The 26,887-nt window shown below is 42.6% G+C and overlaps 11 protein-coding genes across 11 annotated transcripts; 6 read left to right on the plus strand and 5 right to left on the minus strand.

Annotated features, from left to right (window-relative positions):
- Positions 1–1,632: 1,632 nt before the first annotated feature.
- On the plus strand, positions 1,633–2,653 carry SS1G_05515 (hypothetical protein; the record flags this gene model as incomplete). Its single annotated transcript, XM_001594036.1, has 5 exons — positions 1,633–1,705; positions 1,790–2,148; positions 2,236–2,373; positions 2,426–2,511; positions 2,569–2,653. 5 exons carry the CDS (start codon positions 1,633–1,635, stop codon positions 2,651–2,653), a joined length of 741 nt encoding a protein of 246 aa, XP_001594086.1.
- Positions 2,654–3,695: 1,042 nt separating this feature from the next.
- On the minus strand, positions 3,696–4,514 carry SS1G_05516 (predicted protein; the record flags this gene model as incomplete). Its single annotated transcript, XM_001594037.1, has 3 exons — positions 3,696–3,708; positions 3,872–3,929; positions 4,454–4,514. 3 exons carry the CDS (start codon positions 4,512–4,514, stop codon positions 3,696–3,698), a joined length of 132 nt encoding a protein of 43 aa, XP_001594087.1.
- Positions 4,515–6,528: 2,014 nt separating this feature from the next.
- On the plus strand, positions 6,529–6,618 carry SS1G_05517 (predicted protein; the record flags this gene model as incomplete). Its single annotated transcript, XM_001594038.1, has 1 exon — positions 6,529–6,618. One exon carries the CDS (start codon positions 6,529–6,531, stop codon positions 6,616–6,618), a length of 90 nt encoding a protein of 29 aa, XP_001594088.1.
- A 412-nt stretch (positions 6,619–7,030) lies between these two features.
- SS1G_05518 (predicted protein) lies at positions 7,031–7,171 on the plus strand (the record flags this gene model as incomplete). The annotated part of the gene is made up of 1 exon (XM_001594039.1): positions 7,031–7,171. One exon carries the CDS (start codon positions 7,031–7,033, stop codon positions 7,169–7,171), a length of 141 nt encoding a protein of 46 aa, XP_001594089.1.
- Positions 7,172–8,170: 999 nt separating this feature from the next.
- SS1G_05519 (predicted protein) lies at positions 8,171–8,299 on the minus strand (the record flags this gene model as incomplete). Its single annotated transcript, XM_001594040.1, has 1 exon — positions 8,171–8,299. The coding sequence occupies one exon, from the start codon at positions 8,297–8,299 to the stop codon at positions 8,171–8,173; it is 129 nt and encodes a 42-aa protein (XP_001594090.1).
- Positions 8,300–9,847: 1,548 nt separating this feature from the next.
- On the minus strand, positions 9,848–11,739 carry SS1G_05520 (elongation factor 1-alpha; the record flags this gene model as incomplete). Its single annotated transcript, XM_001594041.1, has 5 exons — positions 9,848–10,959; positions 11,016–11,154; positions 11,435–11,493; positions 11,570–11,637; positions 11,735–11,739. 5 exons carry the CDS (start codon positions 11,737–11,739, stop codon positions 9,848–9,850), a joined length of 1,383 nt encoding a protein of 460 aa, XP_001594091.1.
- Positions 11,740–14,012: 2,273 nt separating this feature from the next.
- On the plus strand, positions 14,013–14,965 carry SS1G_05521 (predicted protein; the record flags this gene model as incomplete). Its single annotated transcript, XM_001594042.1, has 3 exons — positions 14,013–14,153; positions 14,316–14,353; positions 14,680–14,965. 3 exons carry the CDS (start codon positions 14,013–14,015, stop codon positions 14,963–14,965), a joined length of 465 nt encoding a protein of 154 aa, XP_001594092.1.
- A 1,291-nt stretch (positions 14,966–16,256) lies between these two features.
- SS1G_05522 (predicted protein) lies at positions 16,257–16,707 on the plus strand (the record flags this gene model as incomplete). The annotated part of the gene is made up of 2 exons (XM_001594043.1): positions 16,257–16,382; positions 16,663–16,707. The coding sequence occupies 2 exons, from the start codon at positions 16,257–16,259 to the stop codon at positions 16,705–16,707; spliced, it is 171 nt and encodes a 56-aa protein (XP_001594093.1).
- Positions 16,708–18,369: 1,662 nt separating this feature from the next.
- Positions 18,370–18,936, minus strand: SS1G_05523 (predicted protein; the record flags this gene model as incomplete). The annotated part of the gene is made up of 3 exons (XM_001594044.1): positions 18,370–18,485; positions 18,684–18,706; positions 18,788–18,936. 3 exons carry the CDS (start codon positions 18,934–18,936, stop codon positions 18,370–18,372), a joined length of 288 nt encoding a protein of 95 aa, XP_001594094.1.
- A 2,025-nt stretch (positions 18,937–20,961) lies between these two features.
- SS1G_05524 (hypothetical protein) lies at positions 20,962–24,885 on the plus strand (the record flags this gene model as incomplete). Its single annotated transcript, XM_001594045.1, has 3 exons — positions 20,962–20,984; positions 21,070–23,641; positions 23,689–24,885. 3 exons carry the CDS (start codon positions 20,962–20,964, stop codon positions 24,883–24,885), a joined length of 3,792 nt encoding a protein of 1,263 aa, XP_001594095.1.
- A 576-nt stretch (positions 24,886–25,461) lies between these two features.
- On the minus strand, positions 25,462–26,655 carry SS1G_05525 (hypothetical protein; the record flags this gene model as incomplete). Its single annotated transcript, XM_001594046.1, has 2 exons — positions 25,462–26,255; positions 26,322–26,655. The coding sequence occupies 2 exons, from the start codon at positions 26,653–26,655 to the stop codon at positions 25,462–25,464; spliced, it is 1,128 nt and encodes a 375-aa protein (XP_001594096.1).
- Positions 26,656–26,887: the final 232 nt, after the last annotated feature.

Below are 26,887 nucleotides of genomic sequence, written 5' to 3' on the forward strand. Positions count from 1 at the left end.
GCTCGGTACAAATAACACTCAAAAATAACTTTCGTCTAAAGTATCAGGTGAATTGCAGCATGCAAAATCGTTTCTGGAATTCCTTTCTTTGGAAGTCTATGTAGTGAGTGGTTCGATATGCATCACTTGAATAATTTCAACAGTTGTCATCGCCTTCAAAGATACCATTCTGGTGCTAGGACACAAATCCCTTGCGCCATCACTCCTATTGCTTGTAAGATTCTATAATCATTTACAGATCGTCATTGTATAGTGGCAATTCGTTGATTTTTATAGGTTTCCAGCGAATTGGTGATGTAGAGGCTAGTGAATATTCATCTTATCCATCTTTCTAGTAAGGCAATAGCCAACAGTAGCACAAGCCCCCATAAAATTCGGTGCTATAAATTGAATACACAACATCTCCGCTGGAAGAATGAATTCATTGAGGTTCGCGAAACCAATATGCCCAGCTTCAGTCCATGTCGAGTATACCATCACTATCTCTCCCTTTCCTGAAGTCTAGTCTCTTCATGAAATATAGGTGTTCAAATAATCGAGTACAGTGGACTATTAGCACAGAGAGGATGCAGCCGCATGCGCAATTCTCTGAACATTTATGTGAGGCACGTGCTGGTTCTTGCCTGTGTTGAAATTTGCATGTGTGAAGTTTTTGTCGTTCGAGAAAAATCCAGCCTTGACTTTGAAATTTTTACTGTCATTCTAGTAACTAATTTTAGCTTTTGCTGAGATGGATGGTGAAATTTCGTCAGCTGGGAATTTGAAAGATGGGACGAAGGGGGCATTGTATTATCCTCCGTAGCTTTCAAGACATCAAAATATTAATCAACGATATTGACTAGGTATGATTAGAACAAAAGCAATGCTGTTCATTATTATCCTGAATTCACATCCCCGCGCATTTTACTATTTGCAGCCTCAGTCAGCACTATTATTCCTTCTGTCATCTGCTGAGACTCAGAGTAACTTTTATAACCCATCATTGGCATTCAAGTGGGTAAATTTCCCAACGTGCAGATCAAGTTTCCGCAAGGATTCACTTCATATCTTATCCACTTTCTAAAATAAAAAGGCTGTCAAGGTACTCTTTATCACCGTATGTGTCTCATATAGTTGGTTAGATTTGACAGGAAATGTTTCGGGATTAACTCCGCATCAGTTCCGCGGGATTTGGGACGGAATCTGAGTACCGGCGTGGGATGATTATTGATCGTACCTATGTACCATAGCCTATCGGTATCACATAACACCATATTCTCGTCCTCATTCCGCCTGTATTCAATTGCGACTGGCACTTATGAAAAACAAACTTTTGATTAATTGAGGAGTAGTTTTCTAGGTCAAAATCCGATAGGTTGTTATGCTACCAATCATCCCCGCACTTTCCCCTTTATCCGGCTCCGCATGCGGTTGGCGAAGGCATCTCGAACATTATGATGGGCTCATTCCTCGTCAAGTAATCACATCGCATAGATTGTGGAACCCTGAAGCTTGTGTAACTAAAAAGGTTTGAATTTTATATTGCATGTCGAATTGATAAATAAAGCTTCGACTGAACGTTGAGCTTCTCAATATTCCTTACAAAATTCCCTTTGATGAAAAATCGAAAAGTCTTGACATAACTCGGTCAAAATGACACAACCAAGCACAGCCTGTTGCAAAGGTACTCCAGTTCCTCTGCATGGACCGGAATACAAGCTCACTGGTGAATTTATCGACATTGACGGGACCAAATACTGTATATGTGCCCCTCCCCTTCACCCAAGACTCACTAACCATTACCACGCAGACGTGAGTGGACCTGAGAATGCTACATCTGCTATTCTTCTGGTTTACGATGTCTTTGGTTTTTGGACACAAACGCTTCTTGGTGCTGATATTCTCGCTGCCACGAAAACTTCATCATCCCCTAGTGGTATAAAAGTATTCGTGCCTGATTTCTTTGGGCCCGGCAATGAAGCTGATATTGCTTATTGGCCTGCGGATACAGATGAGAAGTGGGATTATATCTTGAAAGTATTCAGGGAGCAAGCTGAAAAAGAGAAAAATATGAAAAAGCTAGAAGAGTTCATGAATGTTTTGAAAAAGAGAGATGAGGTAAGGAATGTGGAAAGTTGGGGGGTTGCGGGATATTGCTGGGGCGCAAAGGTTCGTAATTGATGCTTCGGAAGCTATTTTCATGAATAAAGTCAATCAAATAAATACCAACATGAAGTGCTAATTGTTCACAAATAGATAGTGACATTAGCTTCGCGAGAAGGGACTATCTTCAAGGCAGGAGCTCAAACACATCCATCATTGGTAGACCCTGAGGATGCCAAATTGGTAACAATTCCACAAATTGTTTTACTTAGTAAGGATGAGGATAAAGAGGTTTGTCATGATTCCAACATGAGACAGAACCCTGCTGATGAAATGCTTGTAGCAATGCAAAGCATATGAAAACAATATGAAGGTCGACAAGTACTTTGAAGCTTTCGATGATCAAGTGCATGGTTGGATGTCTTCAAAGTAAGTTACTAAACTCTTTGACTTTCTGAGGGATTGCTGATCAGAATCAATATTTAGGGGAGACTTGGAGAATCTAAGGACTCGTGAAGAGTACTATCGTGGATATAAGTTATGGAGTGACTTCTTTGCCAATTATCTATGAGTTATTTGGCAAGACTGTCAAAACAAACTTGAGCTCAACAGTCCGATGTATGATGTCGAATTCTGATTTGTATATGAATGTTCTTAGCAGAAGAAAGATATGGAAATCACCGGAGAGATATTGGTCCGGATATATCACGTGTTTGAATGACGACTTCCCCGCGTTTGCATTGAATTAAGACCCCCTATGTTCTGCCGTTTGACGGCTCGATTCGGATAGCGATGGATATGATTATGAAGTTAAATTGTGTAGCGGCAATTCAAAAGCTTTTTATCATCTTGAGACTTCCAAACCCTCTGCAAAAAGTCCAAGTTTCAACCATAGATAACATGGTGAGCATGGTGGCAAAAGCGATAAGCCCGACAAAACCTGCTCTGGTGGTGTCGAGTCCGATTAGGATGGTGTCCTCTACACAACCACCATCAAAGATTTCAGGGAAACAGAGTCAGTGGGACTTTTCGAAGTGGTTATCGGCGATCAATCTTCACGAGTGGAAAGGTACTCTTACTCGATTCCTCGCCGTGAACCTTTCGTACCTCACCATCAGTGGTGGCAGAGATGCAGAGATGAAAAATTTTCGGGATCTAAAGCGTGAAGAGTTGTTTCTCCTTTCCTATGGAAGGCCAGACAAGTTATAATATCCCGCGAGCATATTAGCAAATAAGGTTACTTGAGTGTCTATCATTCTTTCAGTTACTCGGTAGGTCTTCCACTGTCGTTCCGTTACCTTGTATCAACCTAGACATTGATTCATCTCGCCTGGTACTATTCACACGATCTACTGTCACCTTACAGCCCAATTACCTCTCGGCCGTAATCGTGTTACTTTTGTGCATGAAATTTCACAGACGTGCAACTTTATAGAATCAAAATGAAAGTACATTATGACAATAGATAGCCTCTATCGAGGTTTCACTACGCAATCCTCTAGTCAAGGGTTCAGGAGGACATTTGAGAGTATAACGAGACCCATTGCATCACTTGAGAGTATCTTCGTTATTTATTTGTTGCTTTCCTATCCCATTTCTCAGAACTTTTGCGGCTATTTTATATTCCTGTCGGACTAGTGTCAGCTCATGAACCGTATTGGTACTGTTATGTCGGCTTGTTGGCGCCTGCGTGCACATTTATTGGTCATTTGAGCCGTATTGAATGGAATTGGGATACTGCCACCACTGGACCTTTAATGGAGGTTACATTATAGTCAATGGAAACTACTTCATAACAACTATTCCAAAGTTTAGAGGATATTCGGCAACACGACCAACATTTGGGCCTACACTGTTAGTCCAGTATTTATTGCGCTTGTTCTTCCATCCATCGGAGGCAACTTTCGGCATTCAGCTTATCAAGAGCAATGTGGGAATCTTAGGCCCTCCCGTTAGAGACATGACGCCTCCCATTAAAGGAAATTTCGGCAAAACTATATTAATCTGCGACGGAAACTGCATGGAATCTAACGGTCATTGCTATAAGTCTGACCTTGAATCTATTTCCCGCTGCCAGTGTCTATGCCAAGTAGATCATCAAAAACAAACGTCAAGAGGCAAAGGCATGATCACATCAAAGTTGGAGTAGACAAAAAGAATAATCAGAAAAGTGATGACTCCAACTGCGATGGTAAAAGTATTGGACGTCCTCGAGGTAGATATACTACCGATATGGTGTCATTTGGTGACAATATAGGAAAAAATTGTCTTTTCCAGCCTCAAAAAAGCCATCAGTCGAGCAGCTGACCTGGAACTATCAATGGCGTGGTACAACAAAAACAATGGGCCTTTCCACCTTCAGTAAATATACCAATTCGATTATATTTAGCAATCCAGGCAACGAAACTAACCGGAACTTTCGGAGGGGGCATTATGTATACTCCTCATTACGGGGCCGGATCTTTTTGGCGGAGCTACGAATACAAATTTACTGGTAGCAAAATTGGCGTGGGGTGCTCCCCCGTATCAATACCGCAATGAAAGAGGAGGTACCACGTTGGCTCAAAGCCCAACTTCAGAAATACACAGGTAATAACATATTGTATCGGTCATATAAATACCACCAGCTACTTATTAAGAGCCTCGAATGCCCAAGAGTCGAATATAAAACCGAAGGATTCCGACGGGATGAGAAGTACTACGAGTTGCTTGGTAAGATGATGTCAGAGATATAAGGATTATCATTGTGAGGGTCAATATTGGGTAGAGGAGGAGCTCACCGTTTCTGCATCATTCAAGAAAACCTGATTCCTTTGTATAGACTCAAGGTTGCTGCGACAAAAACAATCCAGCCTGAGTCCACAGATTGGCTGGTAATTCAGTGGTTTGAAAAACATCCAAAACATTGAAAGTTGTCTCAATGTATAACATGACGTGGCTTCATACACAGTATTCATGGTGAGTACTAGTAAGACACTCTTTTGTTCTGGACCCAAACTTACTCATGCTTGAGAGACGATCTTAGACTTCTCAACTCAGAGCCTCTTTGGTAAGCTCCTGCTCCTTTCTCCTAGTCATTGATGAATCTCCCAGCTTGTCATACCTGAAAGTTTAGTTCTGTCATCATGTCTTTTAGGGCCCTCTTTACCTTCCATACCAGTCTTTTCAATCTTCGTACTTAAGCAAACAACTGCTTTTTCTTAAGTGTTCAGGCTTTTCAGCTGCTTGTCTAAAAACTATGAAATTCAAGTTTCCTTCGAAACGGGCATTAAGCGGTGCATTCTAGCAATAAGACACCGTAATCATTAACCACTAATCATTCCCTCAATCCACAAACACCAAGCTGAAAATCCTCCTGCAGACCCCTCAAAATCATTCCTGATCACGTTTCAAAGTATATCACGAGCCCACCATCTAATTGGTCACCACGACATTCATCTACATTTAGCCTTGCGAGAAGCCATAAACAGCGGGTCTCCCAAGAGGTCACTACAACACAAAAACCAACATGTTCTACTCCCAACCACTAATTTCTCACAAAGATATTTCTATTGGCTACGCAAATTCCACGTTCCGTGCCGAATTCATGCACAATAAGGCTTGTCGATGTTGTACAGCTGGGCACACGGGTTGTACAAAGGCGGGGATTGATAAATTGATAAGGGTTGGTATTTCCATTACTTTCTTTCATGTTAATGTTTATTGTTATGCTTTTATTCGTCGATTGACCATTTATATCTTGTACATGAACCCCAAGTTTGAATTTATATCGCGAATTATTACTAGGTAATTGATGGAATGCCTCGTACTCGCAGCCGCCATGCTACTCGAATTTCCCGACGCAGTCCGTCTCATGAACCACATGTCGGGAATAGTATTCGACCTAGTTTGAAAAAGAAAGATTTATGCGTTGGATGTATTGTATGGCTTCCGGCAAAAATAGAAAGTGATGAGTCGCTTGTGTGTAGTCGCGGGGAAAGTTGTTGTGATGGTAAGAAATTGGACGATGATGGGTATAACCATCCAGTTGTGATTTTGTGTTATGAGGGTAATATATGTTATATTGCGATGGTAATGATTCCTTTAATTTTCATTGACAAGCTATGTGTATAATTGATAGTTTAAAAGTTAAGTAGAAGCTAATAGAACCCAATATGATCAGATAACCTCTAAAACACGCAAAAAATACCATGTCGCAACTCGTATCCCAATATCGCAAAAACCCCAAGATATGGACAACCTCGATCTTGAAATTAAACTATATCTCGAAATAGGAGAAATGAATAAACAATCATTTGTCATCATCGAACATCTCTTCCCAATTCCACTCTCCATGCTCCGATCCATTAGCTTCAAGCCTGACTCTAGAGCTTTCGATACGAGGCTTTGTAAACAGAGTTCTATGGATTTGGCGAACATGTTCAATTTGAACGAGGCTAGAATGAAATGGGTGGACACGATGATGGTGAAATCGAAGGAGGTGAACGGTGCGGAAAGAAGACAGCGAAGGCAAAGAGGAAAAAGAGTAACTTTTAGCGATCCATGGGAGGAAATCAGGGGCAACACCACTGAAGCGAATCTCTCAACTCCCAGTCAAAGAAGTCATTCTGAACCTACAACATCCGCAACTTCCATCCCCACTGTCCCAGCAACCAGAAATCCCCAAATACAAACAACTCCCTCTGTACCATTCACTCGAGAATGGTTTACCTACGACCACACCACAGATCGCCATATCCAGTGCGAGCTCACAGCAGAGAGACAATCACTCCTTCAACATCCATCTCCCTTTCCTAACAATCCACTTCCAGTCCAACAGACATGGCACCAACAATACCATACAGTTACTCCATCACGTTCCCCTCGCTCAAACTATCACGCCACACTCCCATCGGTTGAACGCTACGATCGTTCGCATTGGGAGTCACGAATACGGAATAGTAATACTATGACGCGCGATTTGGAGCGCGGCAGAGCACAAAGTGTGGGAGATGGGGGCGAGGGTAGTTGTAATGGAGGCTTTTTTGTCCAGATTGTGGTTGTGTTTTTGGGAGTTGTGGGGTTTATTGGGTGGTTGTATGGAAAGTGAATATAAGTGAAAAGCGAAGATTCGTGTGAATTTATGGTGGATAAAGGAATTATTTGAGGTCGGGAGATGATGCAATGAGACCTAGGGAAGTGGCATTCCAATATGTGCATCACTTGGCGAAGTGTTTTGTTTGGCATAAGGCGTTTGGGCTTGAGAATATTGGTTAGGATCCTGATTGGCGAGGGACTGAAGAGATGGAGAGTAGTGAGGCATCGTGGGTCATTGATAAGCGGCAGGGGAGGTCATAATGAGGATCCGCGCTTGAGTTTCCTTTTTTTTATCTTTTAAATACCATGGCGATGAACAGTGTATTTTCCGTCTCTCATACTAGTTTATCTCTAAAGGCAAAATTATCTATGCTGTGTTTTTGACTATGTTTCACATCGTTACTGATGATGTCTCATTATCATAGCAAGAGGCTTATTCAACATCACTCTCCCATTCACAGATGGATCCAATCTTTGAATCCTTTTCATACAAGGTAAATCTCATTTGATGTACTTCACACTCAAATCATCTCTAATAGTGAGGTTAACCGGGCTCAATATACACTAATAAGATGGCGTTGATGGTAGATTCGGAGTTCCAGATTACCATCGATTGAAAGGTTGGGGCTTTGGAGTAGACTGTTACAATATAGGCATCAATATAGGGCTAAAAGTTAAGATGAGCATAAGAAAATAGAAATACTTCATTTTTGCATTCCAATATAACAACTTTACATGTGGTACAGCTATGAAATAACGATGTTTTAAAAATAACGTCCAAGTCCTGCGCATATATGTAAACAAAATACGTCACTCGATCCTTCAGTCCCTAGCCAGCAGTATTGCATCTCAAAACTCAACACCTTGAGGACCTAATTCCTTCTTCCTCAAACTTGGAGATCGCAATGGACCTCTCAAGAAAAAATATTCCACCTGCATTGAATCTAAGTAGCTCAGATCGCATAATGCAAACTTTTAAAAAGGAACATTTATAGTGTGTGCTGCAGAGAAATTATTGCTTAAGAAATGTCCTCTTCTCGAGCCAACAATATACAAAAGCACCAGTGCCATCGTCCAATCCACTGGGTCCATTGGCCTCATTCTCATAATCACCATAATCACCTTGAGGCACAAGTTCCATAACAGCCTAGAGTTCCGTGGCAAGCGGATTACGCAGACGATTTTGAATTTTCTTAGGCGAAGACGCATTAAGTCTGTCATCATGTGCACTAGCCAACGTCTGTTGACCTTGTTGCTTCAACTAAAGGTTCCGAAAGTATAGAGTCTCTTTAATAATCGTCTTTTGGTACGCATTAAATAATCAAACATAATTCAGCTTCTCCAATTCCTCATACTCCTAATACTCCTAATTATCTGCCCGAGGCCAGTGACCAAAAAACGTGCTTCACACATGAAGTTTTGCGGGAAAATATAGCTGATGGGTAAGTAGCATGATGTTAGGTGGTCGCTGACGGTTGTGACTGTCATCTAGATCTGAAGTTGAGCGGGTTAGTCAATCGGTATTCCCCACGTACATCTGCGAGTGAGTTTAACTTGCAGCGGGTTTTTCGAGGCCCAGTACAACTAACGATGCCCGTAACTCCTTCACTAGATCGCAAAGTTCTTGCATAACCAAGTACTATTAGTATTGAAATAGCTCAACTCCTGCGCGTTTATTCTCGGTTACCACAAAACACAGTCAGTCTATTTGATATCATCCACCTTTGTGAATAGAATGTTGCTTGATGTTCTCAGATCCGTTCTTTCTCGTCATAATGACAATGGAAGCATAGTGCGGTGACGGAATGCCGTGCTGAGGTGATAAATACGTAATCTTCACAATAATTATCCAGGTTCGTAGATAATATCAGAACTTCAATGATTGTAAAAGAAGAAAAACATATACAAGACTTAACTACCTAACCTACCCAACATAACCAATCTATATAGATTATCTTATCCTCTCTCATCTAATGATCTCAATCATCTCAATCATCCACCCACTTCAAATGATCCATCCCCCCGCACCTAGATAGATACTTATCTAAACAATTCAAACACTTTATCACCCACCCATTCATAAACACATACCCATAAATAAATAAACATACTCACTCTCCACTTGAAATATATTCCCATATTGCAACAATAACCATCACACTGTGATGACAGAAATATATAATGAGGACCCGAGATCATGAAGTCGAAGCTCAGCGGCATCGATAGGTAGCACGAGATAGATATGTCAGGGAAGAGATGACCAGAGGATTGGTTGGGCGACCAGAAAATTTTGCCTTTCCTTTACTCCTCTCCAGCTCTTACCTTGTTGAGGATATCTCTGAAATACACTGTTTTTACGTCAAGGCAGGACATGAGAGGGAGGTGCAGGATTAGCAACCATACAACGCTTACGAGACTGCAAAAAATACTCGTGAGAGGGACAATAATTCACAAAATCACAGTGAGAGCGCAGAAAAAGATACTTTTGAAGTGCATTCTAGACGACTATGTTCTATGTATGATACCAGAACGGAAAGAGCTAAACCATTGCAAAAACCCAGACCCAGTCATCTTATCGTAACCCGAAGAGGTAAAAGGAAATGGTGCTTTGCGTTACTAGCCATAAATCATCGTGAACCCGAAACAAAGCAAAGATGAATATAAATTTTATTTCATTCCATTATTGCATTTATTTCTTGGCACCAGCCTTGACGGCGGCCTTGGTGACCTTACCGGCCTTCTCTTGCTTCTCGACGGACTTGATGACACCGACAGCGACGGTTTGTCTCATATCACGGACAGCGAAACGTCCGAGAGGTGGGTACTCAGTGAAGGCCTCAACACACATAGGCTTGGATGGAACCATCTTGACGATAGCAGCATCACCAGACTTGATGAATTTTGGAGAGTCTTCAATGGATTTACCGGTACGACGATCAATCTTTTGGAGGAGCTCAGAGAACTTGCAAGCAATGTGAGCAGTGTGGCAATCCAAAACTGGAGCGTAACCAGCACCGACTTGACCAGGGTGGTTAAGGACGATGACTTGAGCGTTGAAAGACTCAGCACCCTTAGGTGGATCTTGCTTGGAGTCACCAGCAACGTTACCACGACGGATTTCCTTGACGGAAACGTTCTTGACGTTGAATCCGACGTTGTCACCTGGAACACCCTCAACGAGTTGTTCGTGGTGCATCTCAACGGACTTGACTTCAGTGGTGACACCAGCTGGGGCGAAGGTGACGACCATACCGGCCTTGATGATACCGGTCTCGACACGACCGACTGGCACCGTGCCAATACCACCAATCTTGTAAACATCTTGGAGGGGAAGACGGAGGGGCTTGTCAGTTGGGCGGGAAGGTGGGTCGATGGCATCAATAGCCTCGAGAAGGGTCTTTCCGGTGGACTTGGCTCCTCCCTTGGCCTCCTTCTCCCAACCCTTGTACCATGGGCAGTTGGTGGAGTTGTCGATCATGTTATCACCGTTGAAACCGGAGATAGGAACGAAAGGAACGGTCTTTGGGTTGTATCCGACCTTCTTGATGAAGTTGGAGGTCTCCTTGATAATTTCTTGGTAACGTTCCTCAGACCACTTGGTGGTGTCCATCTTGTTGATGGCAACGATGAGTTGCTTAACACCAAGGGTGTAGGCAAGAAGAGCGTGCTCACGAGTTTGGCCATCCTTGGAGATACCAGCCTCGAACTCACCAGTACCGGCGGCAATGATGAGAACGGCACAATCAGCTTGGGAAGTACCAGTGATCATGTTCTTGATGAAATCACGATGACCAGGGGCATCTAGATGTAAAGTTAGAAGGTTGCATGAGGGGAAAGTGAATGCGAGGGCAGCCTACCAATGACGGTGACATAGTACTTTGGTGTCTCGAACTTCCAGAGAGCAATGTCGATGGTGATACCACGTTCACGCTCAGCCTTGAGCTTGTCCAAAACCCATGCGTACTTGAAAGAACCCTTACCGAGTTCGGCGGCTTCCTATAATGATTGTCAGTGACAATTGTAAAAGATAGTTGGTATTGATCGCAGTTGGTGATGTGGAGCCGATAATTTGACGTGCGGCACGATGCACCCGGACAAATTTATAGTCATACAAAATAAATGTCCGGTCGCAAAAAAATTCTGCTGGTGGGACAAGAAAAATCTTTACCCCACCGAGGGGCACAGCGCGATGAGATTGGGCATTGAGCACTCAATCCGCACAGGGACAAAGACTGTGTCGAAAGAAAAAATGTAGGATAAGAGGGGAAAATCTCACCTTCTCGAACTTCTCGATAGTACGCTTGTCAATTCCTCCGCACTTGTAGATCAAGTGACCTGTATAGAATGTAAGTTCCTGTTCGTGAAAAGATGCAAAGATCGTATTCGCAGATCTGCGGGCGAGGCTGCTTACCGGTGGTGGTGGACTTTCCGGAGTCGACGTGTCCGATGACAACGACGTTGATATGTGTCTTTTCCTTTCTGTGAAAGAGGAACAAGTCAGCAAAGAGTTATCAATATATGAATCAAATAATAGACCGAAGTGATGATGAAAATTTCTCATGGATGCAAAACTTACCCCATTTTGAAGGTTGTGTTTGGTTATTTGTGGAAGTTGTTTCTTCTTAAATTGAATCTATTGAAATGAGAAGATATTAGTTGATCGATCTTCAATAAGTTGATGTAGAAGAGAAGTATTTATCGATGGAGGAGATCAAAACTTACTGCACAGATATGATTACTTGAATCCAGGTATGTGCGACGAAGAAGGAAGAAGGAGAGTTGCGAGAGGAGGGCGGGGTTTATAAAAAAAAGTTGAGTTGTGCGGCACGCTAAGCGATAGAATTTTAACGCTAAGTAGTGGGGTATGATCATGTGACCTTCATCAATTTTTTCAATTTTCTATGGTTTCAGTCGGTATGACTGGTTCGGTGAAGATTTAAAGTGGACTTATTTCATTTACTAAACTTACCCCCTCATTTTCTACCTGCTTTAACACCGTTGGAATTAAGTCAAGTGAAAGCTTTGATAGTGAAAAAGTTCAAGTTAGGACTGTCGGCCAGTGTCAGGTCAACAAGAAGAAATCTTTTCCAAGAGGCAAAATGTGGCGATTGGGCTCCTGGGATGGCTCAGGCTCAGGCTACAGACCATCCAACCCACCTAGTCGCAATGGTTTTATCTTGATTATACGAGAAACCAATCATTTTCATCAAATTTTGAACCTCATGCATCTGGGTGGATTGGTGGTGGATTCACCAGCGGCAATGATTTTTCAAAGTGGTTAGTGGCTTCCTATCTTTATGGAATCCCTGACTCAAATTTTCATTCACTTCATATCTTTGGTGGAGGGGCAATCAATTTTTAGTGAGGGGCAACTTGATACCATGCAAGAACGACCTCCATGGCTTCAAAATTTGATGAAGTGTTCTTATTACAAGTGGATTCCAATTGCATCACCTGCATCACTTTACTTGCAAATTTTTATGGTACGTGAGAGGAATGAGGAATATCAGTGGATAAATGGGAATTGAAACAGAAGATTATGATGTGAGTTCCGAGAACCTATTTCATCCACCCCACTTATCACCAGTCGTGTTCATGTCTTTGCACAACGAGGATAGCTTGACTGGAAGTGTTTTATTCTTGGTGTGCCTATGGATGTTTCATTCGAGTTTGGTTGAAGTGGTGTGAATCACTTACATACCAGATAGTAAGCCTGTCGACCCTATCGATTCTTTCCAGGTATGAATGCTGCTGTATTGTCTTGCAGCAGGTCAAGGGAAGATGAAACAATCAAGAAAGGTTGGCTGGTGGTGGGGTGTGATATTAATACCCTTCAATCTCTTCAATTGTTATCGCGGCACATCTACCAGCAGAAGGGATAAGAAAATATGTGGCTGGAGAGACACCCAATCCTTAGGGTAAGCGGGATGACAATTCGACAACCTATGTATGACTGGAACCAACCAAATTTACGACCTTAACATAAACTTGCTTGGCAGGCTGCGTTGAGTAAAAGGTTCCTCAGCTTACTCTGCTTGGTATATATTCCAACAGGCTATAGACACCCAACCTTGATGTGTTGACGGATGCCAATTCAATAATTGTTTTACATGCAATTGTCGAGCTCGAAATCACTCGTTTCCACCCCCACGAAATTCATGGCCCAACACAATGACTTTTGGATATTTTAATGTGAGAGAATTCAAGGATACAAGGATGGAAATTTTTTCATCAGATAAAAGTTGCCAAAGAAGGCGAGGAATTTCGTGAGGGGAGGAATATCAAAATCAAAGCTAAAGTCGAAATTAGTAGCGGGTGAAATTTCGTCACCTTCCTCTAGCAACGACAGTGTTGAAGTTGAGGATGACGATGACGATGAGGATGAGGTTTATTCCCTTTGAAATGGCCATTGCGAGGGTAATCGAAGTTCGGTACTCAAACATTAAATCCTACAAGGAAGGATAATCGATTCAGCAAAAATGTTCGCGCAAAACCCAGAATGGGCTAATTTGAGTCGACCCAACGGGGAGGCGCTTATCCAGCGAGTTGAAAGCACTGTTCAGGAGGCTGACAAACAACTTGCTATTGTCGTGAATGCCAGCGGGAGATTGAAAACCATTGGAGAAGATTGAAAAAGCTGTCGTATCCGGGCGAGCAATGTGACCAGATTTTCTGCTAGACTTGGAGAAAGTCTCGCTCGGGACCCGCAAGAACAAAGAAGGCACTGAAGAGGTCCGAAACCTACAGCTCAAGCACCGTGCAATCCTATCAACATTGGAAGGCTACCAGTACTTAGTTCCTGGTCAAGAAGCTCATGTCGTCAGATAGTCTCCGATCACTCTGTCGGATTTCTTATGGCAGGCAAAATCTTTCAAGCTGGCCGTCTCCTCCCGGCAATGATTAAGAAGCTGGAGTCGCACACGCATCTCAGGATGAAGGCAGGCAGAGATCAGATAGTTGCCATCTTGGGTCTCCTCCAAAAAGGAAAAGCGGAGGTATCTTAGGGTACAACCCGCCAGTTACTGGCCTTTTATCTCTTGAACCTGGAGGTAGAGGGGGATGCTGAAGCGGAGAAAGCCCAGGTACAGGGTGGTGGCTGGCTCTAAAATTACTTTGCAAAATCCAGAGCTTACAATAGGTTGGGAGAACGGGAGAAGGGAAGCGATAAATGGGCACAGGTTAATGATGCTCAAAGGTAGATTTCATGTTTTCCATTGGTGAACAGATGAATTCGTCTGGCGATTTCGTCTCTGGACTATGGTATTGATACAAAGAATGGTTTATACTAATACAGTGGTTAGGAACAGGTTTGTGCTTGATATCAACAACTCAAAGCATATGGAAAAAATCTGGTGATATCGGCGAAATCATTTGGCATCGGGATCCTTTTCCTTCTTAATGCTCAGGATGCAAAAGAGATCGCAAACTTGGCGGTAATTAGATGGACATCTGCTTTTCCAAGAGCTTCGGTTGGAACAGTTTCTCGCAATTCTGATACCAAAGACATCTTGCTCTCAACAGCATTGTCTCAAATTTCCTCACAAAATTATTTCAAGATGAAGTCACACCGACGAAGTGCATTTCAGATATCCTCGAATGGGCCGCAGCTAGCGATAAGCCACCATACTCCAATATAACCATTCAAGTCAGACAACAACAAAATTTTCTGGCAAATCCGCGGAAACCAGGTGGTCCAATCTCCAAGCTAATTGAAAAGGTCATCTCAAATTATCCAAGAAGCGATGATATTCAGGTAGGAACCAAAGGCGTCAGAAAGACAACATCGTTGAGAGCCAATATAGAATGACTCCAAGTGGGCCAGAGGTTAAAGGAGACAGCAGTGTGCGGTTCTTTGATCGTGATTATATCTGGAGCTCCGTCAGATTCATCTTTTCGACCCAGTGAAAATATGAGATATTGATGGTGCACAGAAAAAATCACCAAAAGCACGAAAGTATAAGTCTACTTCAGTCTCACGGGATCCCTGGTGCGTCAAGCTAGGGTCGGATGACGATAGTCGTTAGGTTGGTGCAATCGCCAAACGAATGGGCTCTTTAAAGAATCAGTATTGATACATGGAGATATATGACTCCTTAAAAGTTGACGTGAATGTGTCCAAGGCCGGCAAGTTGATCGGCAGTTTCTCGCATTCCCGAGGTAGCACAAGTTCAAGATATCGTCAAGGATGTTTCAGCTTCCCAAACCAAGGATTCCAATAGCGACATCCTTGTGATCTGCAACTTCATAGCTGCAATCACAAACACAGACCCTTTTGAAAATCTTCAAGCTGATATCTACAGAATGCGTCTGTCTGAATTTCGCTCAATTACACGCACGTGTACAGTCCGCACTTCCCAATCAAAAGGTCCCTTACTGCTAAAGCTTCTAAGGCCGATACTGCAAGGCAAACTCGTGGAAATGCTCCAAAAGTGGCTGAATGAGGTCGGTAAGGTTACTCTTCTAGATTTATTTATTTGATGGTGGTTTATATTATAAGTAGTCGATTAATTAGACTGTCTCTTCTTTCTTTTTTTCTATCTGGAGATAATTTATTACTAGTCAATTGATATACTCTTTTCTTATTCTGGAGTCTTTTATAAATAATTAATCGAGTCGCTTAATTTTTCTTTTCCTTTAAGATGTAATTTATGAATTATATATGTCCCCACCGTTAAACTGACGGAGGATACCTATGTTCAGCATCTAGAACAGTTGGTGTCTGTTCTTGATAAGATAGATATTTGGTCATGATCATTTGCGTTTTCCATCGTGGACGAATGCTTTTATATTTAATGGTATTACAATCTCGAAAATTCACCTCTTTCGATATTTCCCCTCGATATGTATTGCGAAAATAAAACTATTGATGTTTTTTCGTAGGTGTAGGTGGAGTGCTCGGTAGTATTGCTGTATTGCTGTTTGGGAGAGGATACATAAGTTTAGTGAGGATGAAGTATCTATCTTCCTTATGCCCTAGCCTTCAAATTCCTGCCCGCCTGGCGGTAAGAAGCAAAAAACTTCATGCCAGTGTCACGCTATCAAGCCAATTTTTACTGAGATTATTGGGGGAATTGGTTGAGGTGCAGAGATAGAAGTGAATGAGTGGTTTCATCATAGAGCAGAGTTTCGAAATAAATGAGTTGGCGATAGTTTTGGTGATTGTGGTAACACTAACAGCGAAGAGGAATGAGAGTACTGAGGATCACGTTGATATTGAAGAGGCAGTAGGTCATAGCGGGATGGTTTGGGTATTGGAAGCTCTTTCCCATCCATTCTTTCCTCTCAAAGATGACTGCGGCTATGCCTAATTTGCCAAACGTTTTGGCTGAGGGATGATTCTAGAAGTGCGGATAATTGTTCTTGCAATACGTCGTTTCAAAATCAATCGCGGATAAATTCGGCAAGGGGTGAACATGCAATAGTAAGATTCTTGACGTCTCCTTCTTTCAATGACGAACACCGATGCGTATACTTTGCTGATTGGACTTGCGTCTCGAAATACAGATGACTTTTGCGGCTATGGGCGAGTCCAGAATCAACGCGGACTAGGTTCCGCAAGGGCAAAACGTGCAATTGTAAGAACTTAAGTTTCTTGATTGCGAAAAGGTGATTGGAATATCGATGATGATGATGATAAGGGGTGCATGAATGCGTATTGAATCTGTTTGAGTTGGGCGTTATACTGCTAGTACCGCGGGCTAGGATGTCTATTCTGGTGTTTGGTCATCTAGCTTTCAATTTCATCTATCTGTGTCCTAGCAAATAATACTCCAGTCGAGATATTATCGTCTTTTCTTAGCCCAACGTCGTCCAGGTCTCCAATTTATCCAAATGTGATACCCTGTGCTAGATATTGAAGTGTATGTCATGAATTCAATCATCAACTTCAATGAGAACAGATACTTTCGTCACAAACTTGGATATCCTGATAGAAACCACGAGGATGATCTTGAAGTGTACGCCGGAGCGGTTGCGGATAATGAATTTTATTGCTACCAAACTACACTTCAAAGTCCAGGAACCTCGAATCTGAGCCCTAGACATATCATCAATTGTCTCTCTTTTCTATTCCAAGCGGCGTGGATTTGTGTCTCGCTATCAATTGTAGACTGGGCGTTATGCACTGATTAACAAGACTTCTCGAAGTTCATCTCTTTCCTATGATCAGACTCCCCTTCACCTACGACCCTTAATCCGAGGTTATTGCTGTTAAGTATTGGCCAGCACTAGATGCGCAAAGCCCTATCTTACTAATTATGTTAGAAAGAGGGCAAAAACGCAAAATCAATTACATGATACCTCACCAAATTCCCCGCGTCTCAAAGACGAAATACCAGCTTCATCAACGAAGCTATACGTCTTTCCAAAAGTACTGATGGCGCTCCGTGTACGGAATCCATGAATATTCACAGTCTCACATACACCCACACACAATCAAAGCCATCCATAAGAGAAGAAAAAACTATAATTGACGAAAGGTAGCCGTAACTTGATCGCAGGTGCAGCACGAATCGACAAAGATACTTTTTTATCCCAGATTTTCTCATCATATGATCTAAGTCCTTCATGCCGTTTCCACATGCATGCCAAGAGTCAATATCTGACAAAAGATTAGGTGGAAATTTCGGAGAGGTCGGGAGAGACTTCAGTTGGGGACTACCTACAGCTTCTTTCTGCGTTTGAATGATGATTTGTTCTTTAATATCGTCTGTATTGAAGTTTTGGTAAGTAAGACGACAGTCCCGTGCATAGAGGTGTGTAGTAGTTGAAGTTAGTTGGGCAGTTGCATGACCCTTTTGGACAAGGGAGTTAGACGGCTCAACACTGTTCTCTTCACACAATAAAACTTCAGTATCCATAATCGGAGCATATAAACTGTCATATTTGCGGGATTGGTGATCAAGCAACACATCAGCACTTGTAAAGCGATTGCTGCTGAAAAAAAAAGATTATTCTAGACTAAAGTCACTCAGCTTATCACTGCTACATGCTGCGGAGGAAGTGCTGGACTTACGTTCATACATTATGCAATTGCTGGAATTACTAACAGCATAGGAGCAGCATATTCTACATGTGATCTATGGCTCCAGGAGAGAGAAACACACACATGTCTCATGAACACATGTTTCACGATCACCCGCAATGATAAAACTTAAGTGAAATGCTTTGGGATAGTTACTTCAAATTAGTTATGTATTTGATGTGTATGCTTTAAAACATCGCATTCTTCTTTCCATAATTCAGACTTCTCCCTATGGTAGGTGGGTTTCCGGTGCTGGATATATCGACCCAATGCTTCTTTTTGTATAGGTGTGGGGTAAGGTATTCTGGATTGAGAATTAGCAGTCATCCAAATCGAATTGTTTTTGTCGATCGGCTGCGGAAGAAATAACTTACATCAATCACTGCAATAAACACATCATCTTCCTTCCCTCTTCTTTCTTCTAGCACGATCTCACATTTCGAACTCAAAATAGCTACGAAACGGAATAAGCTTCTTCATGACCTCCATATAAAAGAAACACTGATCTTGCGAGTAGCTGCAGCCCTTTATTGTATTGTTAGATATAGTTCCTTGCTCAATGGATTAGGTAACAGAATGCCTACCTAGAGCTATACCAAGACTCACGAATGTGCAAATTGCAGGTAAACTGATCTGCGCTCATACCAGTTGGTCCATATAACCACCATAGTCCATATAAACACCACGAGGACCATGACACGGAGGATCAAAAAGATGGCTAATTCATCATCTGGTGCTTGGATTTTGCGAGACATTTTGGGTGGCTTGTATTGGTTGTAAAGAAGGCTTGTGCAGGAAGATTGACTGACTCTATAGATCGGTTTCCTAGCTAATGTAGGGGGGAAGAGGAGTCCGAGGACCAAAAGATATTAAGAACAAAGCACCCGGAATTTAGAGGTTCATTAGGAAAAACAAGAAACTGGCATCTCAGAATTACCCGAAATTGGGAGGACAGCAGAAGGCAGGTAATTATATTATCACCTGGTTCTGTTTCCTCTCTCGAACATGAGAACTGGCTACCTGAATTGAGTCATAGTAGAAAAGCTACATACCTTGACAGATACCTAAACATAACCCCGACAACACCCAAAGAGTTGAAATTGCAAACCTCTCTGAGACACTATCGATTAGCCATTGATGTCATATTTTCCGATTGATACATCACATGGCTGACATATTAGAGAGCTTAAGGACCCTGGACGTGGTTGGGGATATAAGATGGCGAGATAACAAGACTAATGTGGTATGATTTGAGTAATTCACTGTGTGATGATTGGCTTTTTAACTTACCTAGTATCTAGTTAAGATCCGGAAGCTGAAAAGTTTGACACCAGTTCTTACATCACCCCTTTCGAGATTCACCAAGTGGAATATTAAAAAGACTGGAGATGAGATAGAATGGTAAAATTGTTGCCTGGCTAGGTATAAACTAAGCAAATAAATACAGAAAAGATTCTCAACAGTTTCAAGTCCTGCTCTATTGGCTGTTATTTTTCGGTTGATGAGGTGATGAAGGTCAATAGACAAGAAGCTTTGATCGAAAGATTAATTTTATTTATGATGTAATGGACACTAATATAATGCAGTAGGAAATGTGAAAGTAGATTGAAGCCAGAAACATCAAGAAATAATAAACAGAGTTTAATTCACACACTGATAGATATAGATGTGCCCACTCTCGGTGGAGATGTGTAGACGAGGACTGTCTAAATCATCAGGCCACGAATTTCATCACTATTGTGATCGGTGTTCAGTATGAAAAGTGCAACTGAGGTTTGAAGTATGAAGATACACCAGGCTCCATTACATTGTAGATTACAAACAGATGTCAAACATGATAAAAGACAGTCGAAGTTACAAAGAGGTAAACATAGGCGTACAACAATAAACTTAATGTAAATATTAAACAAATCTAGCACTTCATGACAATGTCATCCATTTGGATTTTGTATCCCTTCTACTCCGCATTGGATTCATCAGGATATAAGTGGGAAGGAATAGCTCAAATGATGTTCGGGAATGGGATTGCATCCAGTTAGTTTCCAATCAGGCCATGACTATTGTATATATTCAATTGAATTGAAATTTCCAATGACCCTTCACATCTCTTCTACGGAAAAGTACGCCTAGCAGTGTTCCAAGAATCTTCAAGTCTTAAGAGAGGCTATACATAATTGGCTCGTTAAAACAAGAGCCTCGAGGCTATATACCCCTATTTTGAATTAATCAAAATAAAGTTGGGGTATTATGGGAATTTCCATGTGGTTTGAAAGAGTCGGGAGTTTTCTCTTCTAAGCACATCAAATTCATGAATCAATGAAGGGCTGCAATGTATACTTGAGGACGTCGACACATTCACTCAAAACAAGCTTCTCCACCCTTGTTTATTGTTCCTCCGGTACCCGACATATATGATTACATAATCTCTCCACATTCGCTAAAACGTCATTGTTAATCTATTTGGCCCGAATGTTTTGGCCAGAACAGCTGCATAATTAATTCCTTCCTCGAGAAATTCAAGGTCTGGTTGTACATTTCCTCGAGGACATGATATTTGGATGAACCATTATTGGATTTTCTTTCGCTTTCTCTTGCATTTAAGCATCACATTCTTTCCAAAAGAATTCCTCAAATCTGGGAAGGAAGGTACTGTCGATCATTCGACCTCAGCCCGAAAGTTGGCATTTACCCCCCGACCAACTTGCTCGTTGGCACAAATATCAACTTTCTGAAGGACTTTGCAAAATATCGAAACCGTGGATAAGGGTGGTATTTTAAATATGACGGACCCCGTAGAGTCAACGTAAGTAGAGCTTATCCCCCTCGAGGTGTTTGATGTTTTGATGTCGTTGTGGACAGTGACAACCTGCTAACCTCGTCATTCTTAGTCATAAACGCAGTAAATCGTCTGCTTTATCACTCCTTCGAAGCAGGAGAGACGGAAAAGACGATGAAAATGCAGAATACCAAGCTCCGATGTCCCCTGCGACTACGGCACACTCACCCACGATTCCGACTACATCGACTCAATTTCCTCTAAGCCATTCTTCAAAGAAATCGACGAGTGCAGCTGGACTCATGAGATCGGCTTCCAGCGCCCATCCGCGGACGACAGCTGCTCTGTCCCCTGATAAGACGATGTCAATCGAGCAGACTGTACGAAAATTTAAGATTTTTGAGGCATTAAAGAATGGTGACACAGCAGCAATATCGAAGGCGATCCGTGAGTCAGACGGGAGTCGAATGAGCATTTCTAGCAGGGCAACAGTTTCAACCAATCTTGAAGATACCACCATCCTGCATCTAGCTATTCAATGTGCCGAACAACAAGTAATTGAGTATGTGTTATCTGATGGGGCTGGGACGATCGACGTCAATGCAAGAGATCGTGATGGAAATACTGCTATTCATCTTGCTGCAAGCTTAGGCCGTGGCCCTATTGTGCGTTTGCTTCTTGAGCAGCCTGGTATTAATGATTCATTGCCAAATTATGCTGGCCGTCTGCCTCTCGACCTTGCTCGGACACCAGACATTTTTCAACAACTACAGCTCTCTCGTTCATTATTTGTGGAAAGCAAAATTAGACAAATACAGGAACTGGTTGCACGAGGGGATTATAAGTCGTTGGGCGAAGTTTTAGAGGAATCCCGAGTGAAGACAGTCTTGGACATCAATGGTGGAGAATTCAGTTCTGACCCAATCACGGTTCACTCAGGTGGTACTTTACTCCATGAAGCCTCCAGGAAAAAGAACATCGAGCTCATCCAAGTCTTGCTATTACACGGTGCTGATCCTTTCCGCCGCGACCGAAGAGGAAAGTTACCGCAAGACGTTACGAAAGATGACGCCACCAAGGCCATGTTGAAAAAGTCCCCTGCTGCAGTTGCCGCTCAACGTGGAATTCAGGAAAAAGCTGTCCTTGGAAACGCATCTCAACAAGGAATAGTCAACGCCAACCCATCAGATGCTCTAGCTGGTAAAGAAGGTCGGGAGATGCAGGGCTATCTAAAAAAGTGGACAAACTATCGCAAGGGTTATCAACTACGTTGGTTTACCTTAGAAGATGGCATTTTAAGTTATTCCAAACATCAGGATGATGCAGGATCCGCTTGCCGTGGTGCAATCAACATGCGCATCGCAACGCTCAACATGGATCCCACGGAGAAAACCAAGTTTGAGATTATTGGAAAATCATCTGTCAAATATCACCTCAAAGCGAACCATGAAGTTGAGGCTAAAAGGTGGTTTTGGGCACTCAATAATTCTATTCAATGGACAAAAGATCAGGCCAAGGAAGAGGAAAAACAAGAGGCTAAGAGATTGGAGTTGTTACAACAGGCGAAAGACCACTCCAGTAACGGGTCAAAGGAGTGCTCTGACAACAATGGGATCAACGAGCCATCCCTTGTCTACACAGATTCACGTCGTGAGAGCATTCAGGGCAACAGGCTTATGCCTCAGACTAGTCTCAGCAGAATGTCAAGTACTCGAGTCGCATTTACAAGCAATACTGGTAGTGTCGGCGATGATGAGGAAACCAACTATGGATCTTACAACCCAAGTTTCCTGGGCGATGGGGGTAGACCAACAAGCCATTTCTTTGGAACTGGGCCTGTGGATGGAGATGACGATGAGGAGTATGGCGATGGCTCTAGTGAGCACGAGATGCCGGCAGGCAAGGATGCGTTTGAAATCACGGCTCAATCTGCTCGACTCCAACTTGAACTCATGGGACAAGTAAATGCTGCATTACAAGTAGAGCAATCAAGAAATCCAAATCTTGTCATTTCTGACCCCGTTGCAAGCCAAGCAGCCGCGACCTATGATTCGGCCATTCGTAATCTCAAGGGTCTTGTCGGCGATCTTTTGAAAATATCCAAAGATAGAGATGCGTATTGGCAACATCGTCTTGATCGAGAAGAGCACATGCGACGAATGTGGGAAGAAAGCATGGCTCAAGTAGCTCGGGAACAAGATGAGTTAATGGCTCGCATGGGCGAATCAGAAGAAAAAAGAAAGTTGACAAAGCGAGTACTCCGTGAAGTCACTCGAACGGCATCTAGACCTGATAGTAGAGGTGAACCATCAACGGAGTCCGGAATAACCGAAGCTCTTGATGTTGTTTCCCTCAATGATGACGGCACCGCTCCTTTGAGACATGTTCCAACTAGTAAAAGCTCACTGCGACAGAAAGCGATTGTTGAAGGCCTGCCTGATATTTCTGATACGGACTCTGACGATGATGCCGAATTTTTTGATGCTGTTGATGCTGGACAAGTAGAAGTGGTCAAAGTTCTACCACCTTCATACCCTGATGTAGCTGAAGTTGAGGAAGGAAAAGAGAGTCGACTCGTCAAAGCGGAGGGACTAGATATCAGTTCAGCGTTTAAGGGATATGAAAATGGCATACGGACTCGTCTAAAGATGGATGCTGATGATCGACCAAAGATTTCTCTATGGGTATGTACCTGAACCCAATTATCTTGTAATCACTAACACTTTTTAAGGGTATCCTGAAGTCTATGATTGGCAAGGACATGACAAAGATGACGCTTCCTGTGTCCTTTAACGAACCTACATCATTGCTCTATCGATGCGGTGAAGATATGGAATACGCAGATCTTTTGGATATTGCAGCTGATCGAGCGGATTCAATCGAGCGTATGGTATATGTTGCAGCATTCGCCTCAAGTGAGTATGCATCTACCATCGATAGAGTAGCAAAACCTTTTAATCCTCTCCTCGGCGAAACCTTCGAATACGTTCGTCCAGACAAGAATTATCGATTCTTTATCGAGCAAGTCAGTCATCATCCACCAATTGGTGCTGCATGGGCTGAGTCTCCGAAATGGACTTATTATGGAGAATCGGCTGTGAAGTCCAAATTCTATGGCAAGTCTTTCGATATTAATCCACTTGGCACTTGGTTTCTCAAACTTCGACCTACGGCCGGTGGTCCAGAAGAGTTATATACCTGGAAAAAGGTCACCTCTTCCGTTATTGGTATCATCACTGGTAACCCCGTAGTCGATAACTATGGACCTATGGAGATTAAGAACTGGACAACGGGTGAAGTGTGCAACGTTGAATTCAAGGCTAGAGGTTGGAAAGCTTCCAGCGCTTATCATATTACTGGTAGAGTCAACGATGCAAATGGTCAAACTCGATTCAGTCTTGGTGGTCGCTGGAACAGCAAAATTTATGCCCGTTTCACGCCTGGTTATGAGGCAACTGTTGAAGAACCAAAATCTGACCCTTCTCGCCGTCAAGGCAGCGTAAATGATCCAAGTCAAGCATTTCTGGTTTGGGAAGCTAATCCACGACCAATCGGGATCCCGTTCAATCTGACTCCTTTCGTTCTCACTTTCAACGATATAAACGATAACCTTCGCCCCTGGTTGCCCCCCACAGACTCTCGATTACGACCTGATCAGCGTGCTATGGAGGATGGCGAGTACGATTTGGCTGCCACGGAGAAGAATCGTCTCGAAGAGAAGCAACGTGCCAGACGTCAAGAGCGTGAAAGGCGTGGCGAGACTTTCGTTCCTCACTGGTTCGAGAAATCTAAATGTCCAATTACTGGAGAGGAATACTGGGCTTTCAACAACAAATATTGGAATGAGCGGGAGAAGGCTCCTACTGGAGAAGCATGGGCAGGTGTTGAAGATATCTTTTTTGATGTAAAAGAAGAAGAGTCATCGTGAATAGGACGGTAGAGAAGAAAGGTGTAGGATATATAAACGTAAAGTATAAATCTTCTTCCATAACATTTCCTTCTGTCGACCCAAACTTTTAGCGATAATTTGGGTGGCTTATCACGAGACGCAACGATACACAAGAAAATACATACATGCATGAATAATCTAGTAGATCGTTAGTTAAAGGCTGTCAGTCAGTCAATATAGATAATGTATATCATTCGAACGAAGTCAAGAGGTTTTGGCATATGTGAGATGGGGAATTCGCTCCAAGACTAGAGAATTCAAGGTTAAGATCCGACACTTGAGTGCTGATACATGTCATATCTGTTTTATCAGACATACACCCGTAATGAACAATGGCATCAGCGTGAAGAATCAAAAAGATTACGGTAGGAGAATCAACTACAAAAGCTAGCCGCCCGGGATTCATTTATAACTGTACTGAAGCACTCTGAGAAGAGTTCACTTCTTTCATATGATCAGTGAATATAACTGCGAGGTTAAACTTTGAATGTTTACTTGATCATAATTTCATCATTAACATGGTATATTGCCTCTGAAAGCCACAATACAGGTTACCTATTTCCTTTGCCCAGATACAAGTAATACTACACTTCCCAATTGCCTCCTGATATCTTCTCTCTCAACATCATGTGTATCTTCAACAGCTCCCCACATACCAATTTGCCAATCCACCTCCAAGCTTGCAAGTTTGGCTGCCTCTTCTACGCCGAATGTCTTTTTAGCAGTGTCATCTCGTAAATTGGTAAATTCAGTACTCCACTCAACTACTAATCGTGCAGCTCCAAGTAGACCCTTTCCGGCCAATACACCCCTTTCCAACCCTGCAAGCTCAAAGGGAGGTAATCCGGAGACCCATCCTCTTATTATATCCTTAGTCATTTGTGGTTGACTCTTAGGTACAATACTATCGGCGTCCAAAACCGGGATAAGTTCCACCCCAGGCCAAACCTTCTCAGACAAGAATTGGATTATAGGTTCTGCAGATTTCCTCTGAATGCTTCGTAGACTTTCGACTCTGTCGACATGACTTTCATATCCTGGTGGATCTTCAGGTGCTTCAGGTGCCCAACATAAGAGGGAATCTGTATCGAGATATCGCATCACAGTTGTGACAATGTTATCTCTTATCGTATTCCTCCCCTCTTTTTCTTCATCTATTATGTCAAGAGCCCGGTTCACGAGAGATGTCATTGGGATAAGATGGGTTTTCAAAGCTTGTTGTGCTGATACGAGGAGATCCCATTCGAGGGCAATCGCTGATGCTAAATGTGGCTTATGATGTGGTATTGTGAGAATTTCTTTGGAAGGTCGTCGAAGAGCTCGTTTGTCGAGGAAAATCTGCAATCCCTCTGAATATGCAACACATATTAGTGAACTTGTTTCTCAAGCTAAGATGAAAAATCTACAAATATTACCTTCCGTATGCTGTATATTCACATCCTTCCAGAACCTCTTCATTTTCGCCGTTCCACCACCTTTTCCACTAGCCACAGCTCTCATATCTTGACCCCTCTTGAGTAACTCTGCTTGCTTCCTCTTCCTAGCCACCCGGATATCAACATGCTCGGCGCTGGGAGTTGGTGCAGCTGGCGGTGGTCCAGATGCCGTGAATGCGGCAGGTGCAACTGTTGCGGGCGATGGTGGAGTTGTGTGTATACACCTTTGGCTCAATGGAGCTAGAGATTGACATTTGTATATTCGTAGACCTTTCAGGCCATTCGCCAGGGGCAATTGACTGATGCGCTTCATTTTATGGAGTGTTGACGCGACCGATATTGCTTAGAAAATAAGTAGAAAGTCAATGTCGAGGTTCAAGCGGTTATGCGGCCGCTTGATGCATTTTCACCGCATCACGTGCCAATTTACACATACTTAGTTTTGCAACTATGCTGGACCTTCGGGTCTTTTCACTGACCGTTTTATCTGATCTTTTGATATCGGACATAGTTTACCCTTGAATGCACTCAATTTAGCTTCGAGA

This window comes from Sclerotinia sclerotiorum, genomic scaffold (genome assembly GCF_000146945.2).
Source record: "Sclerotinia sclerotiorum 1980 UF-70 scaffold_6 genomic scaffold, whole genome shotgun sequence".
Taxonomy (NCBI): Eukaryota; Fungi; Ascomycota; class Leotiomycetes; order Helotiales; family Sclerotiniaceae; genus Sclerotinia; species Sclerotinia sclerotiorum.